The 24,554-nt window shown below is 40.1% G+C and overlaps 1 protein-coding gene across 1 annotated transcript in view; it reads left to right on the top strand.

Moving 5' to 3' along the window:
• The window catches only part of FMN1 (formin 1), a 338,092-nt gene extending 313,868 nt beyond the window's left edge, over positions 1-24,224 (top strand). The window contains exons 17-19 of the mRNA XM_026651453.2: positions 1,195-1,344; positions 20,722-20,806; positions 24,140-24,224. Coding sequence (XP_026507238.1) covers positions 1,195-1,344; positions 20,722-20,806; positions 24,140-24,184 — 280 coding nt within the window. The 3' untranslated portion in view covers positions 24,185-24,224. The remainder of the gene's footprint in view (positions 1-1,194; positions 1,345-20,721; positions 20,807-24,139) is intronic.
• The last annotated feature ends 330 nt before the right edge of the window (positions 24,225-24,554 follow it).

Raw genomic sequence — 24,554 nt, forward strand, 5'->3', positions numbered from 1 at the left:
TGAATCCGCTAATACGGGATGAGATATCTGCCCAAATATGAGTTGAAGGCCATTTGTTGAACTTAAATTTTATTGTTTGTAGACCATGTACAATTTTTAAAAAACCTTTTGTTTTCAAGAGTTTAGCTTCCTGTATTCAAGAATTAAGAACCATTGATAGATGTTAACAAGCACATTACTTCCCTTTCCCCAAATGTAGTTGGAGTTGCAAGAAAAGTGAATTCTCTTGAAAGATTTTCTTATGTTGCCTTTACTGTTAAGCCATGACATTGTTTTTAATCATTATCAGCAAAACTACCCTGACAGATATTTTTAATTTGGAAAGAAAACTGATTCAACCTTAACAAAAGCAAAAAGAATTTGTAGATTCTATTATTTCAGGTTGGACATCTCATAACCATGATCATGGAATCAATTACCTGTTTATCTATGAAATGTGATACAATAATGGTTCAAATGCATATTGCACAATAACTTAAAATACCACAAAACTATGTTCAACATGAAAAGAGTTTTTTTAGAAATACTCAGATACACTGCAAAAATGCTTTAGCTGTAATATAGAATAGTAAAGTATTACAACACTGGCAATAAAACTAGCCTATTATTACTGCTTTTATCAGCTTACTAGCCCCCTGGGAAGGTATGAATCACTTTCATTGTGTTATCTCTTTGCAAACTAGCTATTGGCACTGACTGTGGCATTTGTGCTGCTGCACTGAGCTCCATCACTACCTGAAAGTCTCTAAATTAGAGATCATGTGACACTTGATTTCCTTTTTGCTGATAATTATTTATGGTTTGGCATACAACTCTCCTGTTGGCCTTTAATTAGAAAAATAACACCAAAATAGGTCCCCTTTCAGCTTTGCAGAATAAAAATGTTAGTTAATAAGGTTATCTTGAAATTCAGGTAAATAAATTATGATTATTAAAAATGAGTGCCTTTGCTTTCCGTACATGACATACGTCAATGGTGTCTTATGCACACACACACACAAATTATCCTCCTAGGAGAAAAAAGTAGGTGTTGGAAGGTTAGTTACACTTGGCATGAATTGCTGCTATGGTTTCCAAAGTTAAGGGGAAGTTATGGCAATTATCAGCCTTGGCTACTGAGTCAGGAACCAGCCCTCAGGGAAACTAAGCTTCCCCAATGGGTTTTACGTGTTGACAGTTTTTTTTCCCCTATAGCTTTGAAGAAACAGTGGGATACTTTGGGATAAAGCCAAAGTCTGGTGAGAAGGAGATCACACCAAACTACGTTTTCACTGTGTGGTATGAGTTCTGCAGCGACTTCAAGACCATTTGGAAACGAGAGAATAAAAACATTTCCAAAGAAAGGTAAGGTTCTAATAAAGTCATTAATACTATTTCAGATGTCTGGGAAACTGTTCCTTCTCAACCGAACAAATTATACTCCCATATTTCACAGGCGTCATTGTTTTCTTTCAGATCAAATGGGCATCAAGGAAAGATTATTCCCTCAGGGTACGCAGGAAAATTCACCAAAGGCATGCTGTCCCCACACAAAGATAAACACATTTAATCTGATAAATTACACTTTCTTAACCCCTTCCAATTACTAGCTAGTAAAATGAAAGGGGAGCTATGCTAATTTGTAACAGATTGCTTCTCTGTGTATTTTCATGTTGAACTAGTCTAAATGAGGCGATATTGCTGTCGCAGACAGTAGAGACAAATAAAAGTGAATGCTTTTCCAGTTAATATACTGCACTTGCATCAAAGGGAAGCCCCTGAGATTCGGGCCACACTTAGCACAGTGTTGAAGCCCCACATTGAATTTACAGCACCACTTCTGACTGTTGGTATCCTGCTGAGGACATCAAACTGCATGCCGCTAGATCTCACCACAGTCTCCTGATTTTATTAGTTTGAGGAAAAAAAATAAAATAAAATAGAAACCCCACAGCTCTGAGCCTGATTTTAAAAAAAAGAGAGAGGCTGAATCCTTTTTTAAAAAGAGAGGAAAAAATCTGTTGTATGCAAATACTCCACAGTGACCACATATTTTTGCATTGAAAAAGTACTGAATGGGTTGTAGTACATTCAGACTTCAGGAAAAATGTATAGCTCATTTTCAGTGCAAAATATAAATCTGGGTGCATATTCCAAATTCAACTCAGTAAAATAAGAAAACATACTTCTGGAGAACATATTGGTGAGCAATGCACTGGTGCTTAGCTTGTTCATTTTGCTCTAAATCACAGTGAATTGTTGGATTGACTAGTTGGTATTGAACAAGTAAAAACCAACTTTTAAAGACATGCCAGAAAAATCATAAATTCCCAAATATATTTAAGCCCTATGAATATTCTTCAAATCTGGTGTTAATTATCAATAATACAGTTTTTAAAAACTTAAATAGCATAGCATTCTGGATCATTCATTCAACAGCATAAAAAATCAATTAAAATGTTTACATCATGTAACATTTACAAGGGTATCTTTTATATTTTCTTGTGGCTGATTTGACAGGTTATACATCTGAAACTATATAAAATCAATTGGCATTTAGCAGACTTCCATAGACTTCCACAATACAATAGCTGGATGTATTTTCTGTTGAATCATGTCCTTTTAGTATCATTCCATTGCTAGTCATGGGGAATATAAATTAATGTACAAAAAAAAAGATCGAGGCCACACATCCTTTCCTTTTTAATTTATATAGTACCAGGATTCTGACTGCATACCAATGGCCCCTTCAAAGAAACTGGTTTAAATACCCGTGTAAAGGCATAAACATTGCATTAGACATCTTAACAGAACTTCTCAACTATCTTTAATATATTATTCAAGCTATTTTTGTTTGTAAGTAAAACTATCCAACATCATTTTGCCTGTTTCATTGCTAAGATACTGTCAAAATGTTAGCGCATTGTCATTCTATTTACAAATAAAAAGGTAGTATAGATGTCTGATCCATTCTGCTAATGGGTCTGATGTGATATTTATTCCTGTTCATGAATATAAAGCAGTAGCCAGTAGAACACAAAGCATCAGGTTTTAAATTTGTACACACTTCAAATTCGCATTGATAATATTTTTTAGTTTGTTTCAAATTATTTTATTAGAATATCATTAACCTTGAAAAGGTTTGTTTGGGGTTTTTTTTTTTAATTTAAAACCTGGGTGATTCATCAAGACAATGTGCTGCTGAAATGAAGAGCCTCATGAAATAACTAAATTAGAATGATGGAAAAACTGTTTTCATCATCTTGTAAAGTCATGACCCTTTAAAGGTTCTGTTTTACAAAGTGTGAGACTGACACTTCACCAACCGCTGTCCAGGAATAAAAGGTTGAAAGACATTTAAGTAGCAATCACTGTACATTGTGAAGTAGACTTTTTTAGTTTTGTTTTTACTGCAATGGTAGACTTTAATAACCTTAGTATGATAGGAATGGACAGCTGTCTTCTGTAGCTGGGTAAAGCTAATTAATTCGATGCACGATTTGTTTTGCATTTCTACATGTTTATAATTAAAATGTTAAAAAGAGACATATTTATCAGTAACAAATTCTTCTTGTGTCTAGGGAGGAAATATTGTAGAAGCAGAATAACTAGCTTTAGTCAATATTTTAAAACTTGGGTGTCAACAATTAGACACTTAAATATTTATTTAGGCACCTAAATAACTCACACCTAAACAATCTTTGGAGGTAAATTCAAAGTGAGGTGCAGATGTTTGGCTTATCCTTTCTCAGAATTAGTCCAGTTATGTAGGTGCGTAAATGTGGATTTCATTGTCTAGCTTTTGGAACCCAAATGTGAAGACTTTGCCCTGAGTTTTTTTCTGTCACCATCTAAAAATTTGATTGATTATAATTAGTATAAAAATAAAAAAAGTGCAGTCTAGGATTCCAATATGAGAAATCTTACACTACTAGACTAAATATTTTGGGGTTATTCAAAGGGCAGCTAAAGATTTCTAAAAGTACAGAAAAAGAGGTTAATAGTACCCTTAACTAAATGATAGACTCAGCTGCAAGATCTTGTTTTGTCTAAAAACTACTTGACTTCTAAATGTAACAAAACTGTAGAAATCTAATTAGATTTCTATCCAACATTTTTTAATAGCAGAAACACTTTAACCATGCTGCCCTACACTTAACTGACCATGAAAATAAGTTAGGTGCTTGAAAAATATAGTTGAATTATTGTCTCTTTCCTGGACACAATCTGCACATCAGTTAGGAATCCAAAACAGAGTTATAGATGTAGATATTAAAATTACCTGTGTATAATAAATAAATGACTGTAGAGATATATGTAGAATTTTTTCAAAATAAATTCCCTGTATAGGGGTACTTTCCCTTTCAGACTTACCATTTCCTCCAGTGTAAATGTGTAACTATAATACAGTAAAATCTGCTTTGAAGCCCATAGTCACAGAGACAAACCATTTTGGATTAATTCCCAAGAAAAGCAGATAGCTCTGAATGTGACAATTCGGGTAGCTAGTAATAAGTAGGAAAGGGCCTTAAGTCAGAAAGGGAGGAGGAGGAGGAAGGCTTTGAGTTCCAGGCAGACTCCAGTCAATTTTTGTCTCTGCTGGAAGATGCTGTTGACTTTCAATGTGCACCTAAATCTTCCAGCCAACTTTGGTGTTATGTTTACCAAGTACAGAGTGATTTGCTTTGACTGCTTGACTGATCATGCCTATGATAAGACACTCCTTGCTTGTAATATTATGTGATCGATAGGAGAAAGACTGTAAATAGAAAAAGATCTTATTGGTGCAAAAACTCTTACAGTATGTAATTAATAGTTTTTAATATTTTTAGTATTCAACCTAAAACATGATACTCATTTGTGTATAATTAACTTATTGTGATTTTCAGAAATAATTGCCAGAGTAGAAGTGTTAAATCTTATTCTCATTCTCACTACTACAATGAGTGTGGATGGGAGAAAGCATCTTTGCTTTGTCTGTGGGAGATTAGTCTGAGAGCAGAGTGGTGATTTTGTGTTTTGGAGGTGCAGTCTTGATTTTTGAGGAATTTGTTCCAGGTGTATTGCTTGACCCCGTACTTGCTGATATCTCTTAACAAGAGAAAGGTGGTGACCTCGTTTGGCTAGGTTTAAAAGCCAATCATCAGCAAACATAGGAGCAGCAAACTAGAAGCTAACAGCTGAATTTCTGTGGAAGTCTGTAGGTAGAAGTTAGGGAGAGGATTTTTTTTCTTTTCTTTTTTTCTAGGAGTAGGGACTAGGAAGAGAAAACAACAGTGAATATTGAGGTAGCACTAAAAGTGACCTTCCAGTCTCTAGAGAAGGAGGCAAAGGTGTGACAAAATATTGAAGATCAACAGATGGCTCAAGGATTGGTGCTATGAGGAAGGCTTTGGGATTATTTACTATTGGGAGGCATTCACAGAAAGACTCTTCTCAACTGATGTACTCCTCTTGAGTACCTGGGGTATTAACCTTCTGGGATCAAGGCTGGCACAACTGATAAAAAGGGCTTTTAACTAGGAGATATGGGGAGATGGTTCTGAGAGACTCGTGAAATCTCCACACCTGGCTTCAATACACAGGAGGAGGAAAATCAGCTAAATGAAGATACAGTAAGGGACAACACTCCCAGAAGATAAGAGTATAGACAGCAAAGAGAAAGAAACTACAAGTATTGATTGGACTAGTAATCAGAGAGGTGCTACAACTAGTGAGAGAACCATACCTACACTGACTGGAAAACTGGGTGGGGTCCAAGGGAAACACCTGAAATTCTTGTACACAAATGCTAGGAGTCTGGGTAATAAATTGGAGAAAGTGGGACTACCGGTGTGGGTGATTCAAACTGGGTATTAGAGGGATTACAGAAACATGATGGAATAGCACTCATGAGTGGAATACAGGTACATCCTGTTTAGGAGAGATAGGAATAAAGGTAATGGTGTTGGGATAGCACTGTACATCAATGATGTAGTAAAGGAGAAAGACATGGTAGTATGGACAAAACAGAATATACTTGAGTCAAAATCACTTTAAGGAAGGATTGTAAAAGAGGTTCTATTAGGATAGCATTAGCTGTCTGCTACCGACCCAGGATTGGACTCAGATATGGATACAGATCTCTTAATATTATTAGAGAGAGAAATACTGCTTAAAGTTGTGCCCAAATGGGAGACTTTAACTTCTGGATATAGATTGGAGAGTAATTGCTACTGATGCTGGTAGGCCCAGTTATTCCTGGATATGGTAGATGACAGTTTTCTTCATCAAATTGTCACTGAACCAAACAGAGGCAATGTAACTTTAGGATTGGTTTTGATAAGTAGTGAGGACGTCACAGCAGAGCTGGTCATAGGAAATAACCTTGGATCGAGTGATCATGAGTTGATTCCGTTTAAATTAAATGGAAAGATAATCAAAACCAGGTCAGCTTTTATTTTTTGTTTCAAAAGGGTAGACTTTAGGAAATTAAGGAAATTATTTAAAAGCTCCAGGATTTAAATGTGGAGGAGGCCTGGGATTTCTTTAAATCAACTATACAAAAACTGAAATTTGCATTCCAAGCAAGGGGAAAAAACTTGTCAGGAAAGGCTCCAGACCTAGCTGGATGAATAACCTCCTCAAAAAATAATTAGGAGTAAGCAAAGAGCCTATAGGTAATTCAAAAAGAGATTGATCAGCAAAGAACATTACACCTTGGAAGTTAGAAGATGTAAGGTTAAAGTGAGCATTCCTAAAAGTCGGGCTGAATTAGCTCTTGCCAAGGAAATTAAAATAAATAATAAGAGGTTTTTTAGTTATATAAATAAAAAGAGAATAAGGAAGACTGAGGCTGGCCACTATGCAGTGTGGATGGAGAGGAGATTAAAAACCATCTAGGTATGGCTCAAAAACTGAAAGAATATTTTGCATCTGTTTTTAGTAAGGATAGTAATATGAAACATGGACATGAAAGCAGGAGAGCTGATGGAAATGAGTGTACAGAAGTGGAAACTACCACATCTGAGATGGAAGAAAAACTCAAAGAACTTAATGTGCTTAGATCATGGAAACCAGATAATTTCCATCCTAGACAATTGGAAGAACTGGCACATGAGATTGTTAGTTCAGTAACAAGGATTTTTAATAAATCTATCTATTCCAGGTTAATACCATACGACTAGAGGATAGTTAATGTATCTATACTTTTTAAAAATAAGTTTTAAAATAAATTTTAAAAAAAGTGATCCAGGGAATTACAAGTCTGACCTCAGTTGTATGCAAGACTTTTGAACAAATTGTGAGGAATAATTAAATTCATGGAGAAAAGGGAATCTAGTGCCACATGGATTTACCAAAGGTAGATTGTGCCAGGCTAACTTGATTTCCTCCTTTGAGAAAATAGCTGATTTTTTTTTTAGAGAGGGGAAAGGTAGTAGAGCTAGTATACTTGGACTTCAGTAAAGAATTTGACACAGTACCACATGGGAAATTATTAGTCAATTTGGAGAAGATGGGGATTAATACAGGAATTGTAAGGTGAATAAGGAACTGGCTAAATGGGAGAAGACAACAGGTTGTGCAGAAAGGTAAACTGTCAGACTGGAAGGATGTTACTAGTGGCATTCCTGAAGAATCAGTCTTGGGACCAATCTTATTACATATTTTTACTAATGACGTTGGCACAAAAAGCAGGAGTGTGCTAATGAAATTTGCTGATGATCCAAAGTTGAGATGCATTGTTAATGCAGAGGAGGACTGGGATATTATACAAGAAGATCTGGAAGCCCTTGAAGACTGGAGTAACAGAAATGGGATGAAATTCATGATGCAGCTGCTAAAAAGGCATATGTGATCCCAGGATGAATCTGGCAAAGCATTTCCAGAAGAGAGAAATTATTAATACCATTGTATCAGACACTGGTAAGACCTCATTTGGAATATTGTGTACAATTCTGATCAACCATGTCCAGGGAAGATTAAATTAAACTGAAACAGGTGTACAGAAGAGTTATTAGGATAATCAGGGAAATGGGGAATGAATGATCTATTTTATGAGAGGAGACTGGAATAGCTTGGCTTTGTGGGAGGGTATATAAATGCCACATTGGGATAGAAGGGGCTAAGAAGCAGCTCTGGGCCTGTCCCACTGCACCTGCGGAGCCTGCTCCAGCTGGAGGAGGAATTTAAAAGACAGCCAGACAGCTCAGAAACGGGGAGTCCAAGCAGGACTGTAGATAAGATAGGGAAATGGACTGCTCCTGAGTGAAGGTACAGCTGGAATCCTTGGTGCAGGTAAGGGGCGGTCCGCAAGCAACAGCTACCCTAGACCCTGGAGGAGGGATAGTTTGTCCTTCAGGATTAAGAAACCCTTTGCACTTTCTTTTCTTGGATTGTTTGTGAGACTGTGACCATGCCCTGGACTGGGAAAATAAGTGGTAGGATGGGTCCCGGGAGGAAAACTTATCAAGCACCCAGGAGTGCTCCATTGCTGCCACTTGTAGGACCTCTGGGTCGAAGCCTGGTAGAGAGGGACAGTCCAGGCTTCCCCTATAAGCCAACCACGAGGGTGGCATAACCCCTGACCTTGAGTTAAGGAGAGTGAAGACATTGTAAGCCCTAAAGTAAGGGGGCTTTGAGGGTCCGGAGTTGGGCTGGACACTCCTTTTTGCAGGACGTTGGACTTCTATATTTTGTTGAACTCTCTTACGCAGGAAAGTGGTGGATTTCAACAATGACCTGGCTAGAGGGCCAAGTTACTATCTACCAAAAGAGGGACTGCCCACCACGCCAGAGTGACCACTGGTAGAGGATGCTAGAGACAGGGGAGAGTTGTAATCCAGAGACCTAACCACTAAGTGGTACCACCAGTAAGCCCAATCCCATCACAGGCTCAGCCTAGCAAAATGAAGGCTGCAAGGCGATATGATTGCTCTCAATAAATACATCAGGGGTAAACACCAGGAAAGGTAAAGAGCTATTCAAACTAAAGAACAATATTGGCATGCACAAGAACAAATGGGTATAAACTCAGGCTGAAAATTAGTAAATTTCTAATCCTCAGAGGAGTTAGGTTCTGGAACAGCCTCCCAATAGTTGTGGGGGGAAAACAATTAGTTTCAAGAGAAAGCTGGAAAAATATATGTGTGGGATTGTATGTCAGGGTTGTTTATGATGGTGCAGGGCAGGGCAGCCCTGGTTGTCCCTTCTGGTTTATGTCTTGCATTCTTAAAGCTCATGCATCAGGGCTTCAGCCAGTCACCGTCACCTGCAACAGTCAGAAAGGGATTTCGCCCTGCTTCCCCTCCCCCCCCCCCCCAAAACCATATTCTGATTTCTTTTTTTTCTTTTCTTTTTTTGTCTCCTTCCTCTGAAGCATCAGAGATGATCACAGCTGGAAATGGGACAATGGACGGGGTGGGCCGGTGCTCTGAGGTGGCACCAAGCATTCTCTTTCTCCCATGGTTGGCTGGCTCATTCTTGCTCACATGCTCAGGGTCTAACTGAATGCCATATGTGGAATGGGAAGGAATTATCAGGGTTTTTTGCCACCTTCTGCACCGTGAAAGTCCGGGTCACTTGCTGGGAGTATCTGGATATATCTCATTTAATCATTGCCCCGCCATTGCAGGAGGCCTTGATCCCTGGTGCACCTCAGTCCCTTTTATTCTCTGCCTCTGGCATATAATAATTTAGTCTTCTGTGGGCTGTAATACTTTGGTCTAATTTTGGTTCTTGAATTAGTGTGCAGGGGCTGGGGGACGTTGGCCACCTGAGATACACAGGAGGTCAGACTGGATGATTTGGTGGTCCCTTCTGGCCTTAAACTGTCCAATTCTATGACCAGTTATGCTTTTCAGTTTCACTAAAAACACTAGTCCTTGTCCTAGCTGAGCATTAGCAAGTTATCTTCCTGGAGTTTCACCCATGAAACAAGCACAGTGGTAGTGTACATGTTTTATTTTTTAAAATATTATCTTACTACAAAAAGATTGCAATTAAAATCCTTTACATGTGTCTCAAAAGTCAATATTTTTAAAACAATGAAATTTAATATGATGATGGGGATCTTACTTCTATATAGAGCCAAAAGCATTTAACATTTTAACTGACTATACGAACTATTTCTCCCGGACAGCCTATCTAATCTGTGACACCCACACAGCACCAGTCGAATGGAACAGGGAAGTTGCTAATTAGCACTGAGCTGTACTACATATTCATTTAGAACAAGAGCCAGATGAGACTTCAGTGAGAATTTACGTAGGCTGAAGTTAATTATTCAAGTTGTAATTTGCCCGGGAAGCATACCAAGTGTAACACCAGACAACAAAAGCCCTGGGATTCTTGTATTCAGGGCCAAGTGATCAGGACTTCAGGTTTACATCTCATCCAAAGAATCCCAAAGCTAGATTCTGCTTAGCTTGTGAGAATTATTGGAATCACAGTGCAAGGTGATATGGCTTTAAGCTGTATGGTGCTAATAGTTATTACAGGTTTGTAAAAAATGAATGATACCTTATGATACTTTTATACTATCATGGTGTTCAGAATAAACTGTGGATATCTTATTTATCAGCTTCTGATGGGAAAATAGTTAATATTATTTTCAATATTATGTGCAGTTTGTAGGCAAGACATTTCAATGTCACTCACCATGTGTTCATCCCACCGATAGCGCAATCAGACTTTGATCCTGATTAGAGCGTCTAAACATTACTGAAATACTGCTGTTGTTAATAATCTGATTGGCATTTCATTAGACCTTCCACATAGTCAGTGTGTTAATGACAGCATAACACATTGTCTCATGAATGCCACATATAGTTTCGCAATATTACTGGACTCTGGCCTCCTTACAGTTTTTAGAAGACTGTTCATTGCAAATCACATTTAAACTAAATATTACTATTTCCTCATGAGTCCTGAGGGCTCTTCCTTATTGGTTTGAACAGTACGAATAACAGTGTCACTGCCATATGTTCTACTGTAAAAAAAGGAAGTGTTAGTGACCCTCTTCTCATTACTGGGGTAACCTTCTCCCTTCCCAGCTTTTCTTCAACTTCCTCCCCCCACCCCATATAAGCTTCAGAGACATATTCTCTTACTTCTGATCTCTTCCATGTTGTTCATACATTATCCAAAACAATGGATGGAAATCAGGGTGAGGTTCCACTTGTTGCTGTCTTTGTGACTGTGGTGATTGTTGTTTGTATTATGGTAGAACCCATTATGCTAGGCACAACACTGACACACACATGATGGTCTCTGCCCCAAATATCTTATCTAAGTATATGATGGGAGGCAACAAGTGGAGACAAAAAATGGGATTTCGCTTAGTGTAATAAGCAGCAGCTGAGGTACACCAGTAGTTTAACCATTATCAAGTGTTTTATAGGCATCACAACCTAAGTGAGTTTTAAGGAGAGATTTGAAAGACGATAATTAGATTGCTTTGGCGATTTTTTTCAAGGCATTCCTCCCAGACATAAGGGGCAGCCTAGAAAACAGGTGAAGATGCTTGTGGGAAAATTTGGCCAAAGGACATTAAAGGCTGGCATCATTCACAGAGTGAAGTCGGAGTTTGACTGCTCTATATACTTCCCTTCACTCTCAAAGCTCTATATGGTCGTTTGTGCATAAGTGAAGGGGGAAAAGGGAGCCAAATGGAGGGATGCAAAGAATGTTGTGATGTGGTCAAAATGATGAGTTTTGCATTTTTGCAGCAGCATTTTGAATGGATTTAAGGATGTCAAAATGTCATTTGTTAAGACCAGAAAGGAGGCGGTTGCCATTGTCAAGATATACGCTAATGAGGGCTTGTACCAGAGTTTTAGCAGGATGAACAGAGAGGATGGATCTTAGAGATGTTTTGCAGGAAGAGCTGTCAAAGTGGATATGGTTTAGGCAGAGGGACAAGAGAAAGAGGATACACAGATTACAGGCCTGAGTGGCAGGGAAGATAGTGTTGGTGTCCACAGAGTATGAGAAAATGATGTGTGCCTTCCTTGCAAGGTCCTCTGTCAGAATTCCTGTTCCTGAAAGTAAAAAATATGTACCCTCTGTTGCTCTTCTGCACCTGCTGTTTCCCGAGACATAAAATTAGATTTTCTCCTCTTGGCTACAGAGTGCAGTCTATGGTGTTGTCATATTCAGATGAACCAACAACTGAGGCTGTGGAAGTAACAGCATGCCTTCCAGCAGTAGATCCTTAAAGAAATTAAAAGACAGGCTATCTGCATCAGCAATTTTAAGATTGGAGACAAACTCCATTGGCCTACACAGACAAATGCTTTTTGACTATAGTCTTTTATTGATTTAATAAAATATATTGTGTACATATTTAAAATTCAGCTTACAGTATATAAAATCTAGATAAATGTTGCAAATGTGTCAATTTTCATTATATAAAAAAACATGATATACTGTGAAATGGTCAGTTTTGTAAAATGTAACGAGATGTAATAGACTGTCTAACCTCTACATTACTTTAACTATGTGTGCACTAAATTTTATGAACTGTTGAACAGGAATAGTGTCATCTCCTGACTAGTAGCAGTTGTGGAAAGAAGGGAATGCACAGTCCTGTTGATTCACAGTAAGAGTTGTGGAGGGGGAGCGGTGGATTCTGCTCAGAAATTCATGAAGTCCTGAGAGTCCTGAAGAGACTGTGGCTATGCTCCCACACACACACACACACACCCGCCCCCCCCTCCCTCAGCCCTTGAATGCCAGCAGAGCCCTGACAGCATGGAGCAGGTGTAGAGAGAATTGCATGGGCTCAAGAAAGAGGAAAACATGCTGTGTTGGCTTCTATCATACCTTTGGGTTTTAGAGCACTGGTGCCCTACCTCCTCCTCTGAGCTGAGTCACAGAGGGGAGCATAGGGGTAAGTGGTGATAATAGCAGCCTTTATCCTCCCAGCCCTTGTTTGCTTCTGTGGAGATGGAAGTTATTTTTGTGAGCTTATGGAGAAAACATTTTAAATATGTAAAATACTGTGTTTAGTTTTGTGTTTGTATTCCCTACAATTACTGAATAACAAATTACGTTTTTAATGAAAGATAATGGCCAAATTTTACAGCAATTGCCTCTGATTTTGGTGCCTCAATTATTTGGGCACCTTGGTCCGATTTTCAGAGATGCTGAACACCCAACACTCCCAACTAGGAGTGCGGGTGTGACTTTATTTCACATTACTTGGGGTAACTCAAAAGAGTTTCAGGTAAAATAATGGAATCATGATTTATTGGTTTAAAAATATGTAGCTCCATTTTTGTCACTTTTATCAGTTTTGTTTTTCAAAGTAATGTGCCAGAGTTTAAAGGATCATTTAATATTAGTTTTATATTTATGTATGTTATTAAATATAATATACATTTATAAATATAATATTATTCCTCCTGTATTCATTAGGATAATTTGATTTCTCTTGCTCAGCAATGACTGATGATAGTTCTTCCTTTGAACAGATTCACATTACAGCTGGTCAGATTTTGTGATTTTAACCAACTGGCATTCCTTAAACTTTCCTCTTTTCTTAGAACACACAGAAGTATGTTTAATGTCTAGACATGAGCTGTGTCATTCATTGATTAATTCTGCCCAAATATATAATATGTAAGAAAATATATTAAACCCTTCATCATGAAATGTGGTTTTTATAATTCTATGTGCCAATGTGAAGCGCCAACAAAAACAAATCTTTTGCTGTGTTTTCCACATAGTACTGATTTTTGACTGCAGATATATGCTTGTGATTGGGTGAATGATAGGCTACATGGGCTTCCTGTTAGAATGGCAAAAATAGGAGGGGATAAAAAATAAACTGCCAATTAGTGGAAGAAGCACATTAAAATTAGTTTCACCATTGTTGCTGATTTAAACAGACAAATCTGCTTGGCCCGATGGTGTGTTCTTAAATTATAGGTGCAATTGTCGTAGAATGGTCTGGTATGCTGTAGAAGGGCGGGGGAGTTCTACTTCCTGTGAAAGCACTGAAAGGATTGCTATGGACTTCAGTGAGAGTTGGAGAGGAAGGGAAAATACTGAGAGAGAAAAACAGTGAAAAACTCTCATAACTCAGTCCTCTGTGAAGAAGCTTAACTTTCAGACTATTTTACAATTATTAATGCTTAGTTTTCTGTCCCCCTTGGGTATGTCCACACTGCAATGTAAGACCAGGGGTAGTAGAACTCAAGTTAGCAGAGTCTGAGATGGTTAACTTGGGGCTTGAGCATCTATACTCATTTGTAACCCCAGGTTAGGAATTACTGAACCTTGGGTCCCAAGCTGGGGCTTCAGTGTCTGCACTGCATCATATAGGCCCAAGTCCAACCACCCATATCCCAAACTCCTAGTGCCTTCCCAAAATGTGGGCCAGTCTAGCCCTCTGTTTATGGTGCAGTATGGGAAGCCTTGACAGTCCACCAAACTTCACTGTCCAGAGGACAAAGAAGGTAGGCCCATGTCATTGTAGGATTCTTTTGGTGGACTCCCAGAGCACAAGTCCAGTGGAACTGTGTCTACACTGCAAATCAATAGGACTTGAACTTTGGGTCCAGCTTGACTCAGGGTCAGACCTTCCATCCCTGTGGGTCCTGGGACCTTGTGGCCGAGTCCTGGGTTAGCACAATTTGTAGATGAAGTGGGGGCAGTTAGGCTTGAGCCTGTGTTCGAACCTCAGGAATGCATTGCAGTGTAGACATATCCCTTGAGTCACACAGTCCCCAGACTGTTTATGAAAGGTAAATTATCACTTGTATTGACATATCATAACAGCAAATCAGAAATACTAAACAAGAAATGCTGCATCCAATTTAACAAAAATGTACAGTGCTGCCCTTGCAAGGTAGCCAAACCTCTCTTTTTTTGTTGGGGACTTCCTTCTTGGGATGGACTGGCAGATCAATACCCCCACATCGCCTCACACCATGTTAAGAGATAGATGCCGCTGTGTTTTCTTTTTTCTGTCAATTTTCTCCCTCAGCTCACATTTTCTTTTTTCCCCCGTATCATCTTTTTCCTTTTCTATTTGAAGTTTATCCATTCCCCCTATTCTTCCTTATTCTTTTTTGTTCTTTTATATGTATTTTTGCTGACTCTTCTACTTCCCTGACTCCTCCTTCTCTCTCCTGCTTTCCCTCTTATTTCTATTTTCATTCCCCCACTCATCAGAAGGTTGCTGGGGTTAGGGTGTGTCCATTACTGCCACTTAAGGCTTATATGAGCAAAGCAAGGAATCTTTGGGCTGCTGCCTGAGCCTGCATCCTTCTCTCTCTCTGAGTACCTACATGGTCTACCATCATCCTACTGTCTGAGCCCTTCCATATGAGCTGCTCCTGTTCATGTGAGCTGCTCGCAGCCAGCTACGTTAGATGCCACATCCAGAGCTGGGAGGGAAGGTGGATTGCTTTCAAGGAGTCACCCACCACTTCACCCGAAGACATAGTCCATTTGCACTGAGTTTGTGGTGGAACCAGTTCCTGAAGTGTTCCCCCATCACAATGATATCCTGAATTAGTCTCCTGGGAGGTGTGGGGTCCTGTTCCCCTGTATGCAGCTTGTGAAGTGCTGCTTTAGGGATTGATTCTGCTCAATTACTATACTAAGGGCAAGATCAGACCCTTGAATAGGAGACTCATGTCAGACCCAAATCTTTAAGTGAGCTTTCTCTTTTAAATCTATAAACTGTTCAATCCCCATGTAATAGGTCGTGCTCACCACCTTGGCACCTCCTGCTGGTTGCTCCGAGAATTATTTCTGTCCATCAGCAGGGCACCTCTTGTGGTGTCTCACTCTCCGTCACTGCTTCTCCACCATCTCTGCTGTCTGTGGGGACCCGCGTCGCTCCCGGACCACAGCCTCCTCCTCAGGGCACGGCCCCTCCGGCTATGCCCCAACTCAATTGTCTCCCACCTTCTGGGGGAACCGGCAATCCTTCACCCGGCCTCTCGCTGCAGTTTGCCACTGTCCAGCCCCTCGCTCAGGGGCAAACTGCAGTCCTTTGCCTGACCACTTCCTTTGGCAACCAGTGAGGCAAAGAGGGAGTTCCAGGCCTGCCCGCTACTCTGGATCCCGACCAAGGGACCCTATAGCTGGCAGCTGCTCACTGCCTCTCCTTCCCCTCTGCCAATGCCTGCTTTCCCTGAGCCACTTCCCCATAGCCCCAGCACCTACTCAGCCCCTATATTAAGACCACAGTCTGGGTGGGAGCCAGCCAGGCTGGAGCTCCACTTGCTCCCCTGACCCTGCCCAGCACTGCTCTGTCCCAGGTACTTCTCTCTACAGGCAGCCAGTCCTTCTCCCTCAAGCTCCAGAGAGAGACACAGCTCCTCTCTGCCCTGCAGCCCTTCTTATAGGCCCAGCCTGGCCATGATTAGCTGCTTCTAAGCCTTCCTCTGATTGGCTGGGTTCTGCGCAGTTGCTCCAAGGGCTGCTATTAACCCTTTGCTAGCCAGTGAGGGGCAGCTGCCCCGTCACACCCTGTTATCACATCTAGTTGGTTATTTTAGTTCATTCATGATTTTCCTACTGCTTAGGGAGTTCTTTGGCTGTCAGATCCTGCCCCGCCCCCCATCTCCAGGTTGATGACTCATTTAACACTTGACTAACAAATGAGCTCAAATAACTAGACAAAGTGGACACCTATTCATTTTATTTATTTATTTGGTAAGCCTCACAACCTGTTTATTCTCCAGTGACTCTCAGCTGTTTTGCTGGCCATCCTATTGAACAAAAGGGTTATAGACTGCTCCCCTACTCTCAGGAATACCTTTTCCTTTCACCTGATTTCTGTAATGTGTACAATATTAAAGTGACCATGTTCATTAATACTTAATACAACTGCAGTTACTCTCAGAAAAGTAAAAAGGGATATTTAGTGGGATTTATTTGTTTAACTTCCAGTTTGCCATTCTGTTGCCTTTTGTTTTATTGTAAACTGAGAACAAGTAATTGACAGTTAAAAAAAGCAAGGAAGTTTATACTTTTATAGGAAGGAGTACAGCAATTTAAGTCTATATAAATTCTCATAAACTGCATTTAACTTCTTAAAGGACTTGCTTTATGACACATTAAATAGTTTATTTTAAAGTGATTAAAAATAATAGTATGTGGTGTGATATCCCTGCAAATCGGTTATTTACATAGTATCTCCACCTAAGACAATGTCAGACAATAATTAAGAGTTTATTCCTGTCTATGTAAATGAACTGTATCTGTAGTTTTACTTTTTGTGTATCATACTAATCTCTAAGCCAAATCACAAAAGCCATGTACTTCACTTACTATTTATTTGTAGCATTATAGCTGGAAATAATTTCAGATACTATTTCCTGATCATTACATTCATTATACGAGTGGCAACAACATTTCTGTTTACACCAAGTGAAGAGGGCAGAAAATGGACACAATAAGCAGAGAAAGGGTGATGCTGCAGATTTTATTTATAATATCCATGCAGCTGTAAGCATAACTGGCTAATTAAGCTTGCCTAGTAATCAGTCTGAATTGTGCTTATAGCCATGTATTATGTGTGTGTTTATTTGGGTATTCTATTAAAAAAAATAGTTGCAGTGGTACACACATGTTACTTTAGAGGTTCATACAGCTCCAAAGTGTATTATAAATATTTGTAATTTTTGCTGGAAAACTACCATAATAGGCAAAGGTATTTTCCCATTTTCAGGTTTATTTTATTTTTTTAAAAGTGGAATATACAAGTGGGACGAGAGATTAGACACTAGCTGCCTTCAGCTAACTCTCTTTTGCATCAAGTTAGTTTTTACTTCATTTTATTTTAGCCATTTCTAGGCTAGTATTTCAACACACAGTGGCTAGTAGCAGTATCATTTCCAAGAGTAGGCGGGGGCTGCTATTATTTATAAAGCCTCTTCACAGTGTGGTTACTTTACTGACCTAATTACTGAACTAACCACTTTCTTATAACTAGGGCAATTCAATTTAAAAAATATTGAATAGTTAAGTCTGTCTTAAATTATATACTTGTGGTGCTGAGACTCCATGCTAATCCTTACCTGTCACACATTCACGAACCTTTAGTGCACACCAGCAGGATCTACACAGACCAACGAATGCACAACACATTAGTGTGCTTTAGAAATCATGGCCTCATAGTGCACATTACCGCACCATGTGGACAAGCCCTTTTGTTTCATAAAAGTGATATGGTAAGCAACATATTATTCTGTTTCAACTAGAAAAGCTTTTCAGTTCTGCACTAATATCTGACAGGTAAGCATTAGCAGGTATAGTAGAACCTCAGTTACGAAAACCTTCGGGAATGGAGGTTGTTCGTAATTCTGAAATGTTCGTAACTCGGAACAAAGCGTTATAGTTCTTTCAACAGTTTACAACTGAACATTGACGTGCTACAGCTTTGAAACTTTACTATGCAGAAGAAAAATGCCGCTTTTAACCATCTTAATTTAATTGAAACAAGCACAGAAACAGTTTCCTTCCATTGTCAAGCCTTTTTTTTTAATGTTCCCTTTTTTAGTACTTTACATTTAGCACAGCCCAGCGCTGTATTTTCTTTTTTCTTTTTCTTTTTTTTTTTGTCTCTGCTGCTGTCTGATTGAGTACTTCCGGTTCCAGATGAGGTATGTTACTAACCAATCAGTAACCCTGACCCTAGTAACCCTGGTGTTCATAACACTGAGGTTCTACTGTAGTCTCAGGACCATAAGTACATCATTTAAGATGACCTTATCTATTCATAATTTTTTAACTTGAGTTTATCGTCTCCAAGATTCTCTGTGGTTAAGATGTTTGCTCAGTTTATTTTGAAGTTGTTTGGAAAAAGCCCATAGTGCCAGTACAACAACCATAACCGCAGGGAGGGAGAGAAACTTAGGACTTACAAATAGGTGGTCCAAAATGACGGCGTTCATAGAATCCTGACCATCCCAGTTTGGTCCTACTGAATCTAAAAATAATAACTGCCTTTAAAAACTGAGAGGCACTTCTTTGCCATTATAACCTTTGCAATTATGAGGTGTGTACTCTTCAATGACTAGCAGTCATCGTGTCATTAAAAAGCAAACCTTATTTGCTATCTGAGAGTTGTGAAGAGGTGACATAGGTAGCATGTTAAAAGTTCAATAACTAGTAGACATCTGGGCATGTTAATAAAATAAGTATTATAATTTATACGAACAAAAGGTATAACTAAAACTGTAAACAAACTTGATATTGTGTAAACTAAATCTCACATCAATCTAACTTAAGGTGTTTCTATAGCATCTATCAACATAGAACGTAAGTGGTGTTGGACGTAAGGCTTCTTAAAAGTAACTTCACTGTTCCCTCATGCTCTTAGGCATTTGCAAGGAAATAAAGAAGTTTCAAATGCTAACAATTGTCAAACAGAAGCTTCCAAAATACATAGTTCAAACAAGGAATGTTAAGTTTTAAAAATGAATTGGACACTGATAAACACTGCAACATATTTATGAATATATTTTAATAAAAATGTCAGGAATCCCAGTTGCTGCTGGAGGAATGCGGTACACAATGGTACAAGAGGGAAGGACGTCCATGTCAGTAATTGCAGAACTAATCCACGTTACTTGTTGCTTTACATGGAAAATTCTTCCAAAATTTAGTGTATCAAAGGCGGTTTGAACTGGATTTGGTATTTTAAATACTTTATTGCCTGGGCATAGAAACAGGAAAAATTAAGTAAAAGGAGAAGGTAAAATTTCTCAGTATGACAATGCCAAGAACTATAAAGTTTATAAGAAAAAACTGTTTCGGTGTACAGTAGTGGAAATTGGGTTTTCTTTTTGTGATCAAAATTTACTTGCAATTTCCTTTCCTCTTGGACGTTCCAAATTGAAATATAAACCAAGTGTCTACACCCTCAAAGCGTTAGTGATATGGAAAGTTGGAAGGGTGCAATCTCTAGGATGGGGTGTAGGGGAGGTTAATAGAAAAAAAGTGCAGTTTTGTGTAGAGATAACTGTCTGATTTCACAGGATAACATTAAATTTCAAATTTCATAAGCACATGTTTTAATGGCCAATATCAGACAAATGGTGCTTTGAAAGGTGCTGGCAATGTTTCTAAATTACCTAAAGAGAGAACCCCAAGAATTTCCACTCACTTTTTTACCTTGTTTGGAGCATCAGTTTGTTAATGCCACTGATTCCCCTCCCTCCACCCCACCCCCCTTAAAGATGAGAGTCAGATCACTTTTCTGCTAAGTTGTTAGGTTTTCTTTTTCCTCTCCCTGACTTCTGAATGGCTTACTTCCCCTTCTATCCCACCACAGCTGATTCAAGAAGCTTGCCCTGCACAACACTCAAAACAACAGGAGGATTTTGGAAACAGAGGATTCTGTCCCTCTCCTTGAGGGGGAAAAAAAATCCTTCATGATTTCAGTGGGGCTCCACATGGGTGTGGGGGCTTGCCCGTGTGCATTGCATAGCAGGATCAGGGCCTAAGTCCTTCCATTTTTTTATTTTCCTCTAGTTGAGAATTCATTCATATCTGCTGCTATAATATTTTAGTAGGTGCAACTGAACAAATTTTAGTTAATAACACTAGATCATTATTTACACTTGATGTTGCTGTTCGTCTTTGCCTTGTATTCCTTTAGTCTCATCATTCAATGAGCAATGCTCTTAAATAAACCAGAGATGGGTGGTTGATGCATGTGTAAGTATACCAGTTGGATGTAAAACAGTTTTGTTTTCTTGTATCTAATAGTATATTTTGTGCTGTATTTTGTTTCAGACTGAAAGAGGCTCAGAAATTCGTAAGCAAGTTAACTGAAGAGAAAAAGGTTGAAACAAAGAAAATCAATCCCACGGCTAGTCTGGTATGATATATTCTTCAGCATAACACACTGAGAAACTGTGCTTTGCATTTCTCATTGAAGTGTCGCTAGTAGTATGCATGTTTAGTCAGTTGGAAAGCAGCAAACTGATATTGGTCCAGGGGAAAAATCTTTAAGGCCTCACCTATAGTGGTGTAACAACTGAGTTTAGAAATGGGTTTAAACCTTATTTAAATTCTCTTGTGGCCAACTCTGGCTCTAACTGGTTTGAATGGCAAAGTATGGAAGAAGCCACTATTCTTGTCTCTTTCCCTCACATGTCTCTGTGCCTTTTTCCCTGCCCCCTTAGAATGCTCTATCCAGATCTGTTCAAAAAGCCCCCCCTTCTTGTCTTGATTCAAACCTCTCCTAAAGACTCTCTTCTGACATCTCCCCTTGTTAAGTGAAGGGGGAATTTTTAAAAAAATTAACAGCCCAACATAATATCATTTACCCTTGTCCTTTCTGGCCACTTCTTTGTTTTTGAGCCTTACTTTTTGTTGTACCTTGTCAAATTTACAGTGTTGTCTTTGGGCAGGGACTGACCATTATCTGTTTTTTTGTGAGGCACTTAGGCTTGAGCAAAATTATCTTAAAAGCATACTGGCCAACCAAACCATGGCTAAGAATCATGTTTGGCCACAATAACCATGCTTAAGAATAGTTTTTAAACCAGAGGTGGGCAAACTACGGCCCACAGGCCACATCTGGCCCATGGGACCCTTCTGCCCAGCCCCTGAGCTCCTGGCCCAGGAGGCTGGCCCCCGGCCCCTCCCCTGCTGTTCCCCCTCCCCCGCAGCCTCAGCTTGCCCCACCACCGGCGCAATGCTCTGGGTGGCCGGGCAGTGCAGCTGCAGAGCCGGGGCCTGACCGGGTGCTCTGTGCTGTGCAGTGGTGTGCCTGGCTCTGGGCGGCGCGGCTGTAGCGCAGTCAGCCACCGGTGCTCCAGGCAGCGCGGTAAGGGGGCAGGAAGCAGGTGGGGTTGGATAGAGGGCAGGGGAGTTTGAGGTGGTGGTCGGGGGCGGGGGTGTGGATAGGGGTCGGGGCAGTCAGAGGGCAGGGAACGGGGGGGTTTGAATGCGGAGCAGTCAGGAAGGAGGGGGGATTGGCTGGGGCAGAGGTTCCGGGGGCGGTCAGGGAGAAGGGGTGGTTGGATGGGGCAGGGGTCCCAGGGAGGGGCAGTCAAGAATGAGGGGGGGGTTGGATGGGGCGGTGGGGGGGCAGTCAGGGGCAGGGGTTCTGGGGGCGGTCAGGAAGAAGGGGTGGTTGGTTGGGACAGGGGTTCCGGGGGGTGGGAGGGGTTGGATGGGGAAGGAGTCCCGGTGGGGGAGCGTCAGGGGGCGAGAAGCAGCGGGGGCGGGGGCCAGGCCATGCCTGGATGTTTGGGGAGGCACAGCCTCCCCTAACTGGCCCTCCATACAATTTCCGAAACCCGATGTGGCCCTCCGGCCAAAAGGTTTGCCCGCCCCTGTTTTAAACTGAGTTGTTACATAGGTCTAAAACTGATCAAGAATATGGGATGTAGTAAATAGGATGAAATTCAATAAGGACAAATGCAAAGTACCCCATTTAGGAAGGAACAATCAGTTGCACACATACAAAATGGGAAATGACTGCCTAGGAAGGAGTACGGCAGAAAGGGATCTGGCGGTCATAGTGGATCGCAAGCTAAATATGAGTCAACAGTGTAACACTGTTGCAAAAAAAGCAAACATCATTCTGGGATGTATTAGCAGAAGTGTTATAACCAAGATATGAAAAGTAATTCTTCCACTCTACTCCGTGCTGATTAGGCCTTAACTGGGCACCACACTTCATGAAAGATGTGGACGAATTGGAGAAAGTCCAGAGAAGAGCAACAAAAATTATTAAAGGTCTAGAAAACATGACCGATGAGAGAAGATTGAAAAATTTGGGTTTGTTTTGTCTGGTGAACAGAAAACTGAGGAGGGACATGATACCAGTTTTCAAGTACATTAAAAGATTTTTATAAGGAGGAGGGAGAAAAATTATTCTCCTTAACCTTTGAGGATAGGACAAGAAGCAATGGGTTTAAATTGCACCAAGGGCAATTTAAGTTGGACATTAGGAAAAACTTCCTAAGGGCAGGTCTTCACTACCGGCCGGATCGGCGGGTAGCGATCAATCTATTGGGGATCGATTTATCGTGTCTCGTCTAGACGCGGCTAAATCAATCCCCGCACGCTCTCCCTGTCGACTCCCCGAGGAACTCCAGCTCACGAGAGGCGGAAGCAGAGTCGATCATTGGAGATTTTTAAGAGCAGGTTAGACAGACAGCTGTCAGGGATGGTCTAGATTGGGGTGGGCAAACTTTTTGGCCCGAGGGCCACATCTGGGTATAGAAATTGTATGGCGAGCCATGAATGCTCACGAAATTGGGATTGGGGGTGCAGGAGGGGGTGAGGGCTCTGGCTAGGGTGCGGGCTCCGGGGAGGGGCCAGAAATGAGGAGTTCTGGGTGTGTGAGGAGGCTCCAGGCGGGGGAGGAGGGAGGAGGGGGATATGGGGTGTGTGTGTGAGGGCAATATATAATAATTCTCTTCTCCAAAACCTGATTAGCATTTTTGGTACATTTCCACTCTAATCATTCTGGACACATGGAAGTAAGTGGAATATTGTCATGAATTGCACTGAGGTTTTTGAAAGAGAGAACATTCAAACATTTTTGTTGACCTGTTAACTTTTCTACTTCTACCTTTTCAAGATCAGAGCAACAGCAGCAACAATTGCTTTTTAACTTGTTCTGCCTCAAGAAATTTCACCTCATTTCTCAGGAGATGCCTCCTTACTTCCAACTCAGAAAAAACCCTCCTGTCAATCAATGTAGCAATGCCCATGCAGCTCAGCAAATTAAGCTTTTTTTCCCTACTGCCCACAATGGGCTTCTATGAGCGTCAGCTTTGAAAGCAGAATGGAAGAAGCTATTAAAATCATACATTTTGTATACACTGTTTTGAAATGTTTCCAGCTTTCTGCAGCAGCATTGATCTTTGCAAAATTTCTTGTTTGTATTTAAAGTGACTGACTCCTTAAAGACATAGAACTAGTTAAATTCATAGAAAGGCATTTATAGGGTTTGATAGTTGAGCATTGTGTGTTGAAAGAAATCTTTGCAGGAAATGACAAACGAGCATAGTTTAGAGATTTATGGCACTCCAGGAGTTAATTTTCTGGAGGAAAAAAAGGCTCCAATCTATTATGACTGGTTTGCTACTCCTCAGTTCAGTGTTCTAGACCACATGCTTGTTGCAATTTGAGAACAGATGGAAAATTAAAGACAAGAATGATAATAAAGCTCTTTTTTCCTGAACAACAGAAAGAAAAACTACGTCAGAAGGAAGCCAGTGTGACCACTAACTGAAAGAAGACACATGAAAATAATGACAGTGTGACTTAATACCTTGCATGATGCTTTACTATGCCCATTCCCCAGGGAGCACCTTATGTTAATGTTATGCAGTTCTGCTTTTCTCATCTCTTTCTGAGACAATCCACTAAAGACTTTCCAATCCCTTATAAAGAGTTTGCTCATTCAGTAGAGGGAACACTAAGAAGCTGTTTACAGGGGAATTATGAAAGGTTTTATATAACTCTTCCTTACATGGCTTAAAATGCTATTCTTTTCTAAATGGTTATTTGAAGTACTCTATGCATTGTGCACTAATGCGGAAAAGATAAAAACAGGATTTTGGATGTTGAATTAAATAACAGCTAACAACCTGTATATTGCT

This window comes from Terrapene carolina, unplaced genomic scaffold (assembly GCF_002925995.2).
Source record: "Terrapene carolina triunguis isolate 2854851 unplaced genomic scaffold, T_m_triunguis-2.0 Scaffold96, whole genome shotgun sequence".
Lineage (NCBI taxonomy): Eukaryota > Metazoa > Chordata > Testudines > Emydidae > Terrapene > Terrapene triunguis.